The sequence below is a fragment of the Spermophilus citellus genome (genome assembly GCF_964194105.1).
Source record: "Spermophilus citellus genome assembly, chromosome: 13".
Lineage (NCBI taxonomy): Eukaryota > Metazoa > Chordata > Mammalia > Rodentia > Sciuridae > Spermophilus > Spermophilus citellus.
This window is the reverse complement of record NC_138193.1, coordinates 90,678,091-90,692,187: the sequence shown is the minus strand read 5'-3', so window position 1 is coordinate 90,692,187 and position 14,097 is coordinate 90,678,091. Positions and strand designations below refer to the sequence as shown.

General features: G+C 37.6%; 1 protein-coding gene across 2 annotated transcripts in view; it reads left to right on the top strand.

The window, feature by feature from the left end:
* Positions 1–13,847, top strand: part of TTC27 (tetratricopeptide repeat domain 27) — a 160,173-nt gene extending 146,326 nt beyond the window's left edge. Inside the window, exons 16-19 of one of the 2 annotated variants that reach the window (XM_081264909.1) lie at positions 3,560–3,757; positions 5,021–5,132; positions 9,293–9,393; positions 12,785–13,847. In XM_081264909.1, the coding sequence (XP_081121035.1) occupies positions 3,560–3,757; positions 5,021–5,132; positions 9,293–9,393; positions 12,785–12,907 (534 nt within the window). In that variant the 3' untranslated portion in view covers positions 12,908–13,847. The remainder of the gene's footprint in view (positions 1–3,559; positions 3,758–5,020; positions 5,133–9,292; positions 9,394–12,784) is intronic. The other variant, XM_081264908.1, reaches the window with a different exon arrangement.
* Positions 13,848–14,097: the final 250 nt, after the last annotated feature.

Sequence of the window (14,097 nt, the reverse complement as noted above, 5' to 3'; positions counted from 1 at the left end):
TGAGTGTCTTGGAAAGTCTTAATTTCAATGTTTTTAATGTTTTCTTGGTCTTTTTACTTAAAACTGCTGTATAGGTTTCTGAGGGCTGCTGTAATAAATTGTCTCCCAATGACAAAAGTTTATTCTCTTCATTCAGTTCTGAAGGCCAAAAATCCGTATCAAAGTGTGGACTTGCCTATTTCTCTGAAGAAATAGAGAAATAGTTCACCTAGTTCCGTATGACCTCATCTTAACGAATTATATCTGAGAGACCCTATTTTCAAATAAAGCCACATTCTGAGGTTCTGACTGGACACAAATTTCGGGGGACACTATTCACCCCACTACAACTTTCATGCTCCCTTTCAAGGAGAAAACAGCTGTAGACATGGCTTAGAGGAGAGTATAGTTGATAAAGGCAGGGAAATGGATCCAGCACCTTCTAGGAGCTGCCTTGGCCACAGAAGTGCCCCCAGGCAAGGCCACAGAGCCTCAACTAACCAGCTAAGGTCTTGCTTTTAGCAGACCATGTCAGAGTTTAGACCTCTCAGAGTGACAAGAGCGATATTAAGAACAGGGAGGAAGCTGACAGAAAGCTAGTGAAGCTTTTCTAAGACATTCACTTATTCACATGCAGGATTCACTGGGAGACAAGACTGGAATCCCAGACCATGCTCGACGAATTAGGATATGAAGGGCCTGCTCGTAGGCTTTAGGAGATTGTGAAATTACCTGAAATACCATGAAAACAATTTGTGTATATAGATCAGATAAAAAGTCAACTGGGCCTTTCCTTATATTTACCATGGATTAAAATTTACTTCTGTAAATTGTTATAGTACAAATGGGAAAAATGTCACTGAATACATTTATCTCTTGTGCTAACCTTTGAAAGTTATCAGTGTTTTCAAACTGCATATAAGTAATTTAGCCACAAAAACCTCACTCTGGCCTGTGTCTCTGCTGCTTCTTGCCACAGTCTCCAGCTCCTCTCCTTGCATCCTCTTTGGAGACTTTACTGCCACCAATCTACTGCAAGTGCAGTAGTCAAGGTCTCTGTTACCAGGCCCAGAGCACAGTTGTTGGTCCTCAGGTTACTCAGTCTGACAGCCTAATTAAGCATCCCTGATCTCTCCTTTCTAGAATACTTTCTCACTTGACTTTCAGAATTTCTCACTTCCTGCCCCCACCAGGTGCTGCTTCCTAACCTCCTTTGTAACTCTTCTCATCTGCCCCTCTTGAGAGTGAGCTTAACCCTCACACTCTTTCCTTCCCATGGATGAGGTGGCCCAGGGGATCTCACCATTCCTTTGGCTTTGGTTCATCCTTCCTGAGGATACATATTTTGAAAACAAGTTAAAAGTCTTCCTCCACCTGACCTACCAACAACAACAATCTTTTTCCCTCTCAAATTGCTAGCATTGCAGCTTTCCATTTTCAGTGTGAGAAAAGCAAAAGCTTTCTCTCTACCATCGTCCCCTCAAGTAGGAGAAAGTAAGGGGATGGGGTATTGAGTCAACCCTGAGATCCCAGAAGTAGCAAAGTAGTTCACTAATTTAGTGTGTTTCATTTTTACCTATTAATAACTATTTTAATATATCATCCCTTTTAAAACATCTTAGTTCATGAAATGCTTGTAGAATAGAGCTGGGAATGTAGCCCAGTGGTAGAGTGCTTACTAGCAGGTGCAAGGCCCCTGTGTTCAAACCTCAGAAACACCAAAAAAAAAAAAAAAAAAAAAAAGAGGAAAAAGAAAGAATGATTACTTGAAACAAGTAGTGCATATTCATATTGTTCCCCTGCATTGATACTTTCAGATTTAAAATCCACAAATGGGCTTATAATATGAATTTCATTACTTTTAGGCTTAAAACTACACATGTGTAATTGCAATGTGAATTTACAGGCAGAGACAATATGCTTTGTTCAAACAAGAGAAAAAAAGCACAACTGAATGTTCTCCTGTCCTGTCCACTTTTATTGCTATATGTAACAAGGACCACAAGTCATAGCTTACATTCCTAAAAGCAATTATATTCATTCTAGAGGAGCCTCAATTCCTCATCCACATTTCATGCATGGATCAGAATGTTCTCTGAGGAGGCAGAGCAGGGTGTCAGTTTGATTGCATTTCTCTTAGTAACACTTTCTGCAAGTGTTGCATTCCCTTCAGCCTTTCAGACACAAGTGTTTATTCAGTGCTTTGTGCTGGGCACTATGGTATAGACACTGGTGATACAAGGTGATGAAGTATAGTCATCTCCCTGAAGTTCATGGAAAGAAGGAAGATGTGGGCACCTGTCTCTTGGGCTTTGCTCCTCCAAGTGTAGTCTGCAGGCCATCAACATCAGCATCACCTGGGAACTTGTTAGAAATGTAGGATCTTGGTCCAGAATGGGTCAGCATCTTCACTTAGGGTTCTGAATTTCTGACAAGCTCCCACGTGCTGGCAGTTCATGGAGGGCACTGAGCAGAATGGTTTTAGAGTATTTCAAACTCGCTCTTTAGATGGGTCCAGGTGTCTTCATTGTTCCCTATCAAGGAGTAAAAGATTAAGGATGTACTTTCTATGTCTCCAAGCAGCCACCCTGAGATCAAAACACCTGGAATAAAAAGTATAAAGACTAACCAAGTATTATGTATAAAAGCACAAGGACTAGCCAAGAACAGGATAACCAAGAAGTTGCTAAATGGTGAGCTGACATGGGGTAGTTAACGGGAAAACAGATATTTTCTGAGCACCTATTGCAAATGCAGTAGCAATTTATCATTCAGTAATGAGGAAGAACCAGGACCCCTTTATTATTTTTAAAATATTTTTAGTTATAGATGGACACAAAACCTTTATTTTATTTTTTTTATGTGGTGCTGAGAATCAAACCCAGTGCCTCACATGTGCTAGGCACGCTTTCTATCACTAAGCTATAACCCCAGCCCCAGGACCCCTTTAAAAAGAGTCAGAATGTTGTCATAGCAGTCCAGGGGGAAATAAAAGAGGCCTAAACTAAGGAGAGTTTAGGATTCATAGGGAATGTTGAATGTTGAATCAGTTAGATGTGCCAAAAATGGTAGAAAAGAGAATCTAGGTTGCTGCTGCAGGTTCCTGGCTCTGGGAACTATGTGGATACAAGCTCAGAGAGACTAGAGGAGGGAGGGGGCTGAGGGTGTGATTCACTCTTCTGTAGATAGGTGTGAGATGACATCAGACCTGCCAGTAGGCACTGAGGTGACAGTCACGGACCTCTGGAGAGAAGCCTGGCTGAAGCTGTAGGGACACAATCAGAATAGAATTGATGACACATTTGAAGCCACGGGTATGAAACAGTAATCCAAGTGAGAAGAGCTAAGAGCCCTCCAAGGAGCCTGAGAAGGGACATCCAGAGAGGCGGTCAGCAGGTGATTCTATAGAGTGGTTCAGGATGGCTTGACTTTATGTTTTAAAAATGTATCAGTGATGTCCTAATTGGCCTCATGTGGTTATTCATCATCATTGTCTTTGTTGACAGGTGACGATAGCTCTTTATTTTTTGTTGCTGTTTTATGGTTTCTAGCTCACTAGTTTTTCTGTGCATATTTTAAGGTCCTTAAAATTCTGGTCAGGGCAGTGGTTGATGGGATGACTGATCGCAGTGGAGGTGTCGCCACCAGCCTCAAAGGGAAGCTGCAGGAGTTATTTGGCAGAGTAACTTCAAGAGTCACCAATGATGGCGAAATCTGGAGGCTGTATGCCCAAGTGTGTGGAAATGGGCAGAGTGAAAAGCCTGATGAGAATGAAAAGGTAAGGCCTCCCTCGGTCCTCCTGGCCCGAGCCTTTTGTTCAGTATGTGTGCAGTAGACCTGCTTTTTTGAGGGGTGGAAGAAGAGTTTAATAATCTTAAAGATACAATCAATATTCTCAGATCAGTTTTGATTTAGTCTTTAACATAAGCACTTTGAATTGTGTGCAGGTTAGGACTTGTAACAGTCATCTTTTGACTTTTCATGAAGTTTTCTGATGTAACTGCTGTTACCTGCAAAAAGGGTCTCTAACCTGCTACCCCTGTTGGATCTGCAGAACACAGCTGGCTCTTGTTCCTTGTTCTGCACCCCTTTAACAGGCTCATTGCTAAAGACTTAGGCAGACTGGAACAAGGACAGAAAGACTGTTGAGATCTGAGGCAGGAACTATAAAGGGGGAAAAATAAGGGACTAGATAAGTAGATTGAAGAAGAACTTATAAAGTCTAAACATAATGCTTTGTAAAGGTTGTCTTGCCCCTTTCTCACAAGGGCAATAGAAGGCCAGTTGTACTGTTAGCTTCTTATCTCTGAACCTAAAGGAGCTCCCAGTTTCCAAGGTTGGAATATTTGTTTTGTTTCTTTTCAAAACATCCACAACAAATCAAATGTACTCGTTGCGTGGGTTTGGAATTAGCCACGGTACAGCTGATCTATGGGATTCTAAGCCATTCTCTCCTCCCTTAGTGCACATAGCTGGCTTCTACCATCGCCCTGTCAACCCGGAGAAAACATCCCATGTGTGCATGCACACACTCCTACTTTCAGTCCTTCCATTTCTTCTTGAATTATGTACTCTCTTGGAATTAAGGGTCTGAATTCTCTGATCTATGACTTCTGCCTTGAGTTGGCAAGAAAATGAAAGAGAGTGTCTTAAGCTTAAGTGAGATCACATACCTACCAGCAGCTCCATAGTTTTCACCACATTCACTCCTCATTCTCTAAATGGGTTTCTTAAGCTGAGAGTTATAAGTGATGAAGAAATCTGTACACTGCTTACAGATTTGAAGTATGACCTTTATATTTTTTGGTTACAGGGAATCAAAAAACATAGATAGACATCTAGATGCAGCCATTGATTTCTTATAATTGCTTATTGCTGTTAGGTGTGCATTGTTGCCCCATCTTTGAGAATAATAAAGACTACTATACAGTGCAGATGCTGGTTTTTCAAGTTTGGAATTAGTTCCATATGACTTCCAGGAAACAATTTGAAATGTGAATTCTACTTATTAGTCTAAATATTGTTCTTTCTTTTTCCTTAGGCATTCCAGTGTCTCTCGAAGGCATACAAGTGTGACACACAGTCCAGTTGTTGGGAGAAAGATATTACATCATTTAAGGAAGTTGTTCAAAGAGCCTTAGGACTTGCACATGGTATTTGATTTCCATAGCCTATTTTAATGTATTTTTTACTGATTAAAAAAAAATGTGGTAGTTAAAAAGCAAAGTTCCATTGTAAGTAATCTTAGATAATTTCATTATATTAAAATTTATTCTTAATTCAGAAAACATAGACCAGCTACTCTGAAGTAGGTACTCTGGAGCAATTAGAAGAAACAGGATAGAGGCTTAAGCACAAAATACTGTTTGAATAAATGGTAAGAATTAGAAACTTTTGTGGAGATGCAAAATACCTTTTCAGCTATAAATAACCTTCACTCCACACAGTCTGTATTGATCATGTAGTACTAAGGAAATATGTTAACTTTTTCTTGACTCATATTCTTCATTTAGAAATAAAAATATTTATTCATAAAAATATGTAGATCTCTGGAGTACTTAGCAATATACAAAGAGCTAAAAAGAAATATAAAATATAATCCAGTCCCTATCTTTAGGAAATTTAGAGAGTATAATTTGAAGGGTAGCTGGCCTCACAAAAAAGTGTTTGCCTAATAGTTTAGTTAAAGACCACTTTTAATTATTTGCATTAATGAAAAAAATACCAGGTAAATGTAGTAATTCATTTTTATGTTTACATTTGAATATTAGTGTGTGATGCTCAGGTTCCAATGAAATAGCAAAGTCCCATTGTTAGGAACTAAAAGAAAAGGACATGAAGTCTTCCTACTTCTCTGCTTTAACTTCTTCCTGTCACTAATAGTGACAGCAAATAGAGAGCCACCAAGGCACAATGAAAAGGGCAGACCTTCACAATCTGGAAGACTAAAGCTCCAGGACCACTCTGCTCTGTGCTTGCTAGGTGACTACAGTGACTTAACTTCTCTGAACCTTAGTTTATTGCAGGTAAAATCGGGGTAATAACTCTCTATGGTTGTTAGGAGGAATAAATGAAATCATTTAAACATTTAACATTATTTTACACATGATTTGAATGTTAATCCTTTATCCTCCCACCCCTACCCACCCTGATTCTTCTGAAGTGAAGGATCTTGGGTTATATGATAAGGGCTCAAAATTAAAAAGAGAAAAATGGAGAACAAGGATAAAATTTAACTTGTCTGTAAAAAAAGTCCCAGAACACTCAAACAGTTTAGAAATGGGCTTGGTAGTTAATAATTCTTCTATGGCCTCTCATATCGTTGACTAAAAGGATATAAATTCCAATTTCCTGGACCATTAGTTATTGGCAGATAAGGTAAAAGTGTTGAACTCTGTACGGCTGAAATTCTGTATAGAGAATTTGGAGGCTGTTGCAGTAGATCAGTGGAAGCACACTTTAGGGTGACTAGAGTTCATGTGACTTGTGCTGGCCTTATGGTGGCTGGGCTTAGAGGGTTCATGCCTTTTGCCTTTGGCATTTGTAGATACAGGGTTATGTTTGGGGAAATCCACACTAAGGTGTATTATGCACATAATTAGCAGGGTGGGATTTACTTTGAAGAACTTATCTACTTAAACTTGCCATGTCTAAACATTCTGTGAACTACTAGTTCTGTAAAAATCAAAGCCAAGATATTGTCTGTAATCACCAAGTGCTGGTATTAAACTTGTCAACTTACAAATATGCAAGTAAAAGCAATACTGCAGGGGGAAAAAATCTTCATTTTGCAGCTTAAAGTTGTTTTTGAACTTATGGCACCATTTTTCCATTAGGACAGACTTGAGAAAAACAAGTGTGTATTCTCTGAAGTTCTCCTTGGACTTTAATGGATTATGGGTTGGTGCTCCTACATTTTAAGTATATTTGAATGGAAGCTCACCTTTAGTTTCTAATGTACTTTAGGTTATAAAGATAAATCTTAACCTTGTGTTTATTGCATTTGTGCATCAGTGTTCAAAGAAGGAGCTAGATTTCTGTTTTCTTTTTTGTCTTTCTCTCCACCCCACCCATGGTAAAAAGGAAATATAGCATTTTAAAAATCTTTGCTCCCTGTTGGGTTGCTGTTGGTCAGAGCCCCCGTGAACATTACAGCTTGAGTAAACATTGCAGTCTTGACGTGGCATTCGAGACCCATGTGTAACAGCACTGTCATTGTGTGCCCATTTGCATTGTCTGGGGATATTCATTTACAGTTTTTGTGATGCTGTTTTCTGGGAAAGGGTGGGCAAAAGCTCCTTTGTTCTTTGTCATCCTGGAACTTTCACAATAATAAATAATAGTTATGCTCTTTCTTTGCTTTTGGGTTTTTTTGGGGGGTGAGGTGGGGCAGGGATATATTTATGCTTTTTAACTGTCTTCAGTCATGAGGTACTTCTCATTTGGATTTTCTGATACTTTGAAACAGCAGGTTATTTCTTTCCTTCTCCTTCTCCCTTGCCCTAGCTCTGTCTCTATCTTTAATGCCTTTTGGAAATAGGATTGAGAAGGGAACTAATAGAGTGTGTGTTTGTCTTTTTGCTCTTTCTCATAATGAAAATAAAAAATTAAAGAAATATAGTTGTGTCTGATACAAGCTACTAAGTATTAAGCGTCCCACATACCTCTACCGTGGTAGTTACAACTTTCTCTATTAAAAGAAACAGACATAACTTTTTTTTTAAGAGAGAATTTTTTAATATTTATGTTTTTAGTTTTCGATGGACACAACATCTTTATTTTCTTATTTTTATGTAGTGCTGAGGATTGAACTCAGCGCCCTGCGCATGCCAGGCAAGCGCACTACCTCTTGAGCCACATCCCCAGACCAAACATAATTCTTAACTATCTCTGAGACAACTGATCTTTCTGAAAATGGGATTAACATTGCTAATTACCATGCATCCTTTCAACCATTAGCTGAGAAATGTTGAAGTTATTCTGAAATAGGAAGGTCAAACCTAGCTCTTACTAACCAAAGAAGATACTATTGATTAGTGACAAAACATTTTGCTAGGTACAGGCAGCCTCCACCAATTGAATAGAGTTTGCAGTGCAAAAAGAAATCTATTTTCAACCATGGTCTGTGATCTAGAGTATAAAGCAGACTTTAAATAATTGTACTGTATAGTGGAGTTTTAAAACAGGATCTGGTTATTAGTCTGTTTGAATTTAGTGAGCATAGCTTCAAGGAACAAAAGCAAGAACAAATCAGTGGAGAGATACCAGGCATTATGTTTGTGCAGAGCTCTTCATTTGTTGTTTTAAAGTATTAATAGCTGGGCCTTTTGCCAGGGAGCAGTATGCCCCCTTCATAAATCCAAGTTCTAGGAAAATGGGTTCCCCAGAATGCTGGAGGCAGAGTCATCTGAGATGAGTAATTTCACTTTCCTGCCCTCCTTGCCGATGCCAAGTATGGCTCAGGAACCCAAGAGCCTTGTTGTGGACAAATTCCCTAAATGGAAGACACATAGATGGTTGGTGTCAGTTCCTCCGGAAGCATGCTATTAACTTCTGAGTATGGACATGCAGTAAGCATTAAGCTCTACATCCCTGTCATGTCACTTGAGTTAGTGTCATCAGCAACTGTGAGTTCCCATTAGGGACTTGACACCGTGGAAAGCTACACTGAAATATGTTGCATCTGTTTTTGTCCTATGAGCATACCTTGTTTTTGATAAGATTTTTGTCTCCTTGCCTAACTTATTAGTCTGTGCACATTGTGTGTGTTTATGTGTTGATGAATTTAAGTTCTCTTCCTGGTGATCTATAACTCAACAGAGACCATTTATTTTCCTCAAAATTATTCTTAGCAGTAAACTTCTTTCATAAAGAATGGGATAGGAGGTTATAGCTCAGTGGCAGAGCACTTGTCCAGCATGTGCAAGCTCTAGGTTTGTTCCCCAGCATTAAAAAGAAGAAGAAGAAGAAGGAGGAGGAGGAGGAGGGAAGAGGTTAGGGAAAGTGCACATCATCATTATTTTTCAAAAGTAAAAACTTTCAGTAAAAACTTTCTGGCACTTTATGGCTCAGTGCTAGAACGCTTGCCTAGCACGTGTGAGGCACTGGTTTCAATCCTCAGCACTCCATAATAAATAAATAAAATAAAGTTATTATGTCCATCTACAACTGAAAAAAATTTTTAAAAAATTTTCCAGGTAGAAATATTTCTAAAGACAATTATCATAAATTCTAACTAAATAATTGTTTTTTTTTACCTATACATTTTCGTTGCCAATTCTTAATGGGTATTTTTCCCATCTTTATCTTGCAGTGGCTATAAAATGCAGTAAAAACAAATCCAGTCCCCAAGAAGCTGTACAAGTGCTTTCTTCAGTCCGACTCAATTTACGGGGCTTATTATCTAAAGCAAAGGTGAGAGTGACGTGAATTAATTAGAACTGTCAGATGGTAAAAAGTCATTAATCTTAGCTAACTGTTCTTAAGTCTTCCTTTATATCAAGGATAATTTTAGGCCACATTATATTTTAGATAACAGTCTCCAGGTGATTGGTTGTGTTGATGAGAATATTATTGGTCCCATGGCTAGATCTCCTGAATGTGAGGAACTTAGGAGTCTTTGAAATTAATGGTTATAATTAAACATTGCCCTTCTATTTATTATCACTTTTCCCAAGTATATGCTTCTAATACCACTTGTGATTTTTTAAAATTTATATATGACAGCAGAATGCATTACAATCCTTATTACACATATAGAGCACAATTTTTCATATCTCTGGCTACCACTTGTGAATTTAATGTGTATTTATTTCAGTGCATATTAGAAAAAGCATTACTGGCACATCAAACCTACAATTTCATGAATATTATCGCTTATTTTTCATTTATAATAATAATGATAAAGTGTTCCCTTTTAAAAAGGTTGTTAGGTATGTAACAATTTGATTTAGATAAAACTATTAAGTTTATGCTAGAAGGATTTGATTAAAAAAAAAACATTGTTATGGTAGATGGCTGTTTTGACAACTGAAATATGCCATTAGTTTACAAATTCTACCCTATGCACCAGGGCTGGGGTGGAGATGCCTAAGAATCACCCAGGGGGGATCATCTTTGGAAGATGATTCTTGGATTGTCTTTGGAAGATGATTCTTGGACTTTGTGACAGCTACAGATCAGATTTGGGATGGAGCCTGGAAATCTATTAGATTTCCTCGGTGATTCTAATGTGCAGTCAGGCTTGGATCATACCTCTGGAAGCAAAATTTAAAAAAATATAATTTCTTATACAATTCAGTACTTTGTTTTCTAATCTTACCTTGCTTTCACCATTTAGTCTTGGGTTGCAAACCAATTTGATTTACTTGTGAGAGAAAGTCTGTGGCACATGGAAGCCATTTCTAGATATTTTTTAAAAATTTTGTAGAACATTTCCAGAGTTTGTCTTTGTTAATTGTTTGATTTTTTTTAGATTAAGGTCTTATTTTTATTTATTATTTTTATTTATTTATTAATTATCAGTAGATAATTAATTCACTTTCCCATTCGTATTTAGCTGAGCTATATTTCCTTCCAGCTTTGCAAGAGTGCTCTGCAAGAGAGCTCTTGAAAGGCAAGGAAGCAAGCTTATTCTGTGACTTCCAGATCTGGAACTGAGTTTCCTGCTTTTGATTAGATCACTGACCCATCCATAACTGTTTCTCCCTGAAGGATGTACTCCTTCAGTTCCCTTATCTCTCCGCAAAGCCTTTTTTTTTTTTTTAATAGTTATTACTTTTACATAAATTTGTACCTGCTTGACTTAAATAGTGTTGTCTGTGAAGGTTGCAGGTACAATACAGCCTTCATATTGTAAATTCCCACCCACTAAAAATGAGACCTCAGAACATCATCTGTGGCTGGCTGTGGTGGTGCATGCTGGTAATCCAAGCAACTGGGGAGGCTATGACAGGAGGATTACAAGTTTGAGGCCAATCTCAGTAACTCATTGAGGCCATAAGCAACTTAGTGAGACCCTGTCTCAAAAAAGGGATGTGAGTGGAACTGGGAATGTGGTAAGGCCCCTGGTTCAATCCCCAGTACCCCTCCACCAAAATTATCTGTTTAGATTTTCTTCTCATTAGATCCTGACCAGATCATCCAAAAAGTGACAAAAATTTTCTCCTAAACCTCCTTTGAAGCACCTTCTTGCGTATTATATAAATGGGAGTCTGATCATGTGCCTAACTGATCATATTGCTAAACTGAATTACATTAAAAACACCACTTTTTAAGAACACTTTAAAAAATGGAAGTGCAATAGGTTTGGTTTACACAAATATGTGGTCCTTTCTTGCCAGACCAAGGGCTTCATGGAAATAAACTCCTGGAACTTTTTTTCTCCTTTTAAACAAAGAATTGCTTTATTAATACAAACAGACATAACCCGTAAAGCTCTAAGAAATTTAAATAGACTCATCTAACAAGTGACTCAGTTCATGCTCTCCCAGGGCAGAGTGACTCCTCTACCCTTAGCACCCCGTCATTGTACAGGGTTGCTGCCAAGAGTGGCGTGAGGCCTGTTGGTCGGCGGCCAGGGAGCCTGGAGATGGAAACCCTGAAGGAAGAACAGATTTTACCTCTTACACTCAGCAAATTATTCATTCTTTCTAAGCTTCAGTTTCTCTCCACTTCCTCCTTATCTCATAGAGAAGTGATGCAGATTCATTATGATTTGCAAGCACTGTGATTCTTAGCTGAAAAATACACAAGTTGAACTCAGATTATTTTCCTAACAGGTGTTTTCTCCAATGATCATGCTTTGGCAGTTCTTAGGTCATCCTGTTATGAAAAGCTGTACAGATCATCTAGTAGTCAAGTCTGATGAAAAAGATATATGGGCAAGCTAAATACATTATCCTTATTAAAACACATAGAGAGCCAGGCACAGTGGTGCACGCTTGTAATCTGAACAGCTTGGGAGGCCAAGACAGGAGGATCACAAGTTCAGAGCCAGTCTAAGCAAAAGCAAAGAACTAAGCAACTCAATGAGATCCTGTCTCTAAAAAAAAAAAAAAATACAAAATAGGGCTGGAGATGTGGCTCAGTGGTTGAGTGCTCCTGAGTTCAATCCCTGGTACTAAAACAAAAACCAAAAGTAAACCACATAGACACACGAAGCACACACAAACATATACATATATACACAATGGTCTGAAAATTCTAAAGCTGATTTTCTAGGGTGCCTGTATTGGCTCAGCAGGCAGTTCCTGGAGAAGCATTTCAGAGGGTGTTCAGCTATGGTAGCATTACTGAAGTATGTTGCAATAAACCTTCCAAGAGAATTCTTTTTCCAGGAGGGGCACACATTTATTTTTATTTTATTTTGTTGGGCTTTTTTGCTTTTACCAAATTTTTATAATCTTTATGATCTCTGATGCATACATGAAAACTAATTTTCAAATAAGTAGCAAAAGGGTATGATTTATATGAATTTGAATATAAAGTATTTGTTCTGCTTGCATACACAGAAGATTTTTATTTGAATGAATGATGTTTGTTCACTGAAAAGCCATTGAATTACTTTGAAATAAATCAACAGTACTTAAGGAAATTGAAGAGCAGAGTTTGTTTGAGTTTATAAGTTCAGGTGTGTTATTTGGACTCACTGTTTAATTATTACAGCTTGTATATTTCCAGGATAGTAAACAAATGCTGTTTTAGTATTTTAAGAAAGGAAAATTTTGATTCTATATTTGTAGCCATTTTATTTGAAAGAAATTTTCATTGTTTTGATGGTGATGCTTTGTTTTTTATGTTGCAGCAACTTTTTACAGATGTGACAAGAGGAGAAATTTCTGGGGATTTAGCAGATGAAGTAGCAGCTATGGATGCCTTGGTCACAGAGCTCCAAGACCTAAGCAACCAGTTTCGAAATCAGTATTGACTCTGCTGGAAGCATTCTGGAAAAGGTGCCTTCATCTTTTGGAGTTTCTCTTATACTGTATATATCTGAAACACTGAACTGATTTTTAAAATAAATTTCTGTTTTATGACTAACATTCTTGTTTTTGTGATATTATTAAAAGTTTGCACGTTCTAAAGAACATAAAAAGATCCTTATTTCTTTAGGCCTTAATTATGGTTAATTTCATGATTTGTATTATTCTTGAGGTATTTCAGCACAAAAAGAAAATAGTTTCCTTTTTAGGATAGTGTTTAATTCTCTGTCAGCCTAACATGAATTGGATCATTCCTTGGAAAAACAGTCTGAACCGGAAAAAAAAAAAAAAAAAGTACTACAATTTGTGGAATCATTAGATTGGCTGCTTTATTGTCCAAGGGTGATTAAAAAAAAAAAGTGGATTTGGTGATGGAAACATTTACACTTCTTGAGATTTTATGTTTGTGTCAGAAAGATGCGGGCTTGGCAAAATTGGAAGTGTGAGCATGGTCTAACTTTTAAATCAAGAAAATGCAAGAGAAAAAAAATGACATACCAAATTATAATCCAATCATGAGCCACTAGTAACCAGGCTGTTACCTCCTCCTCATGGTGTATACTGCCAGACCTAAAGATTTTGTTTAATAAGGTTATTATGGGTGAAGACAGCTATAAATGGTGCCATATTACAAAAATGCCTAAGTAAAATGCTTTCTCAGTAATGTCTATGGGAACAAATATTGAAGGCAGCAGCTGAGGTTAATAATCTTAGTACAAGAGTCATAGCGAGGAATTCTTAGGTTCCTGGCTTGGCTTGCTGAATTTTGGGTCTTATGCATAAATCACTCAACCTTGTTTTTTTCCATGTTCTTATTTATAAGATGTGAACAATTTCTATTCCTAGCTGCTTTATTAGTTTCAACTGCCTTTGGAAATTTAACATTTTATAATCTGTAAATGTAAAGTCCTCTGAACATTAAAAAGTCTTTAAAAAATTCTCATCAGTGAATTTTGCTTATGAATGCTCACCCATGCTAAAGTGCTCTTTCCTTAACCACCTACTTCTTTTTTCTGTTATCATACCAGCCTTAAAAGTAAAAGTTTATGTATGCCTCAAAGAACGTTCTGTTAAAGAAGATACCAGACTTGCGGGAAAGTCCAGTAAAATGAGGTAGCAGCAGAAATTAACATTT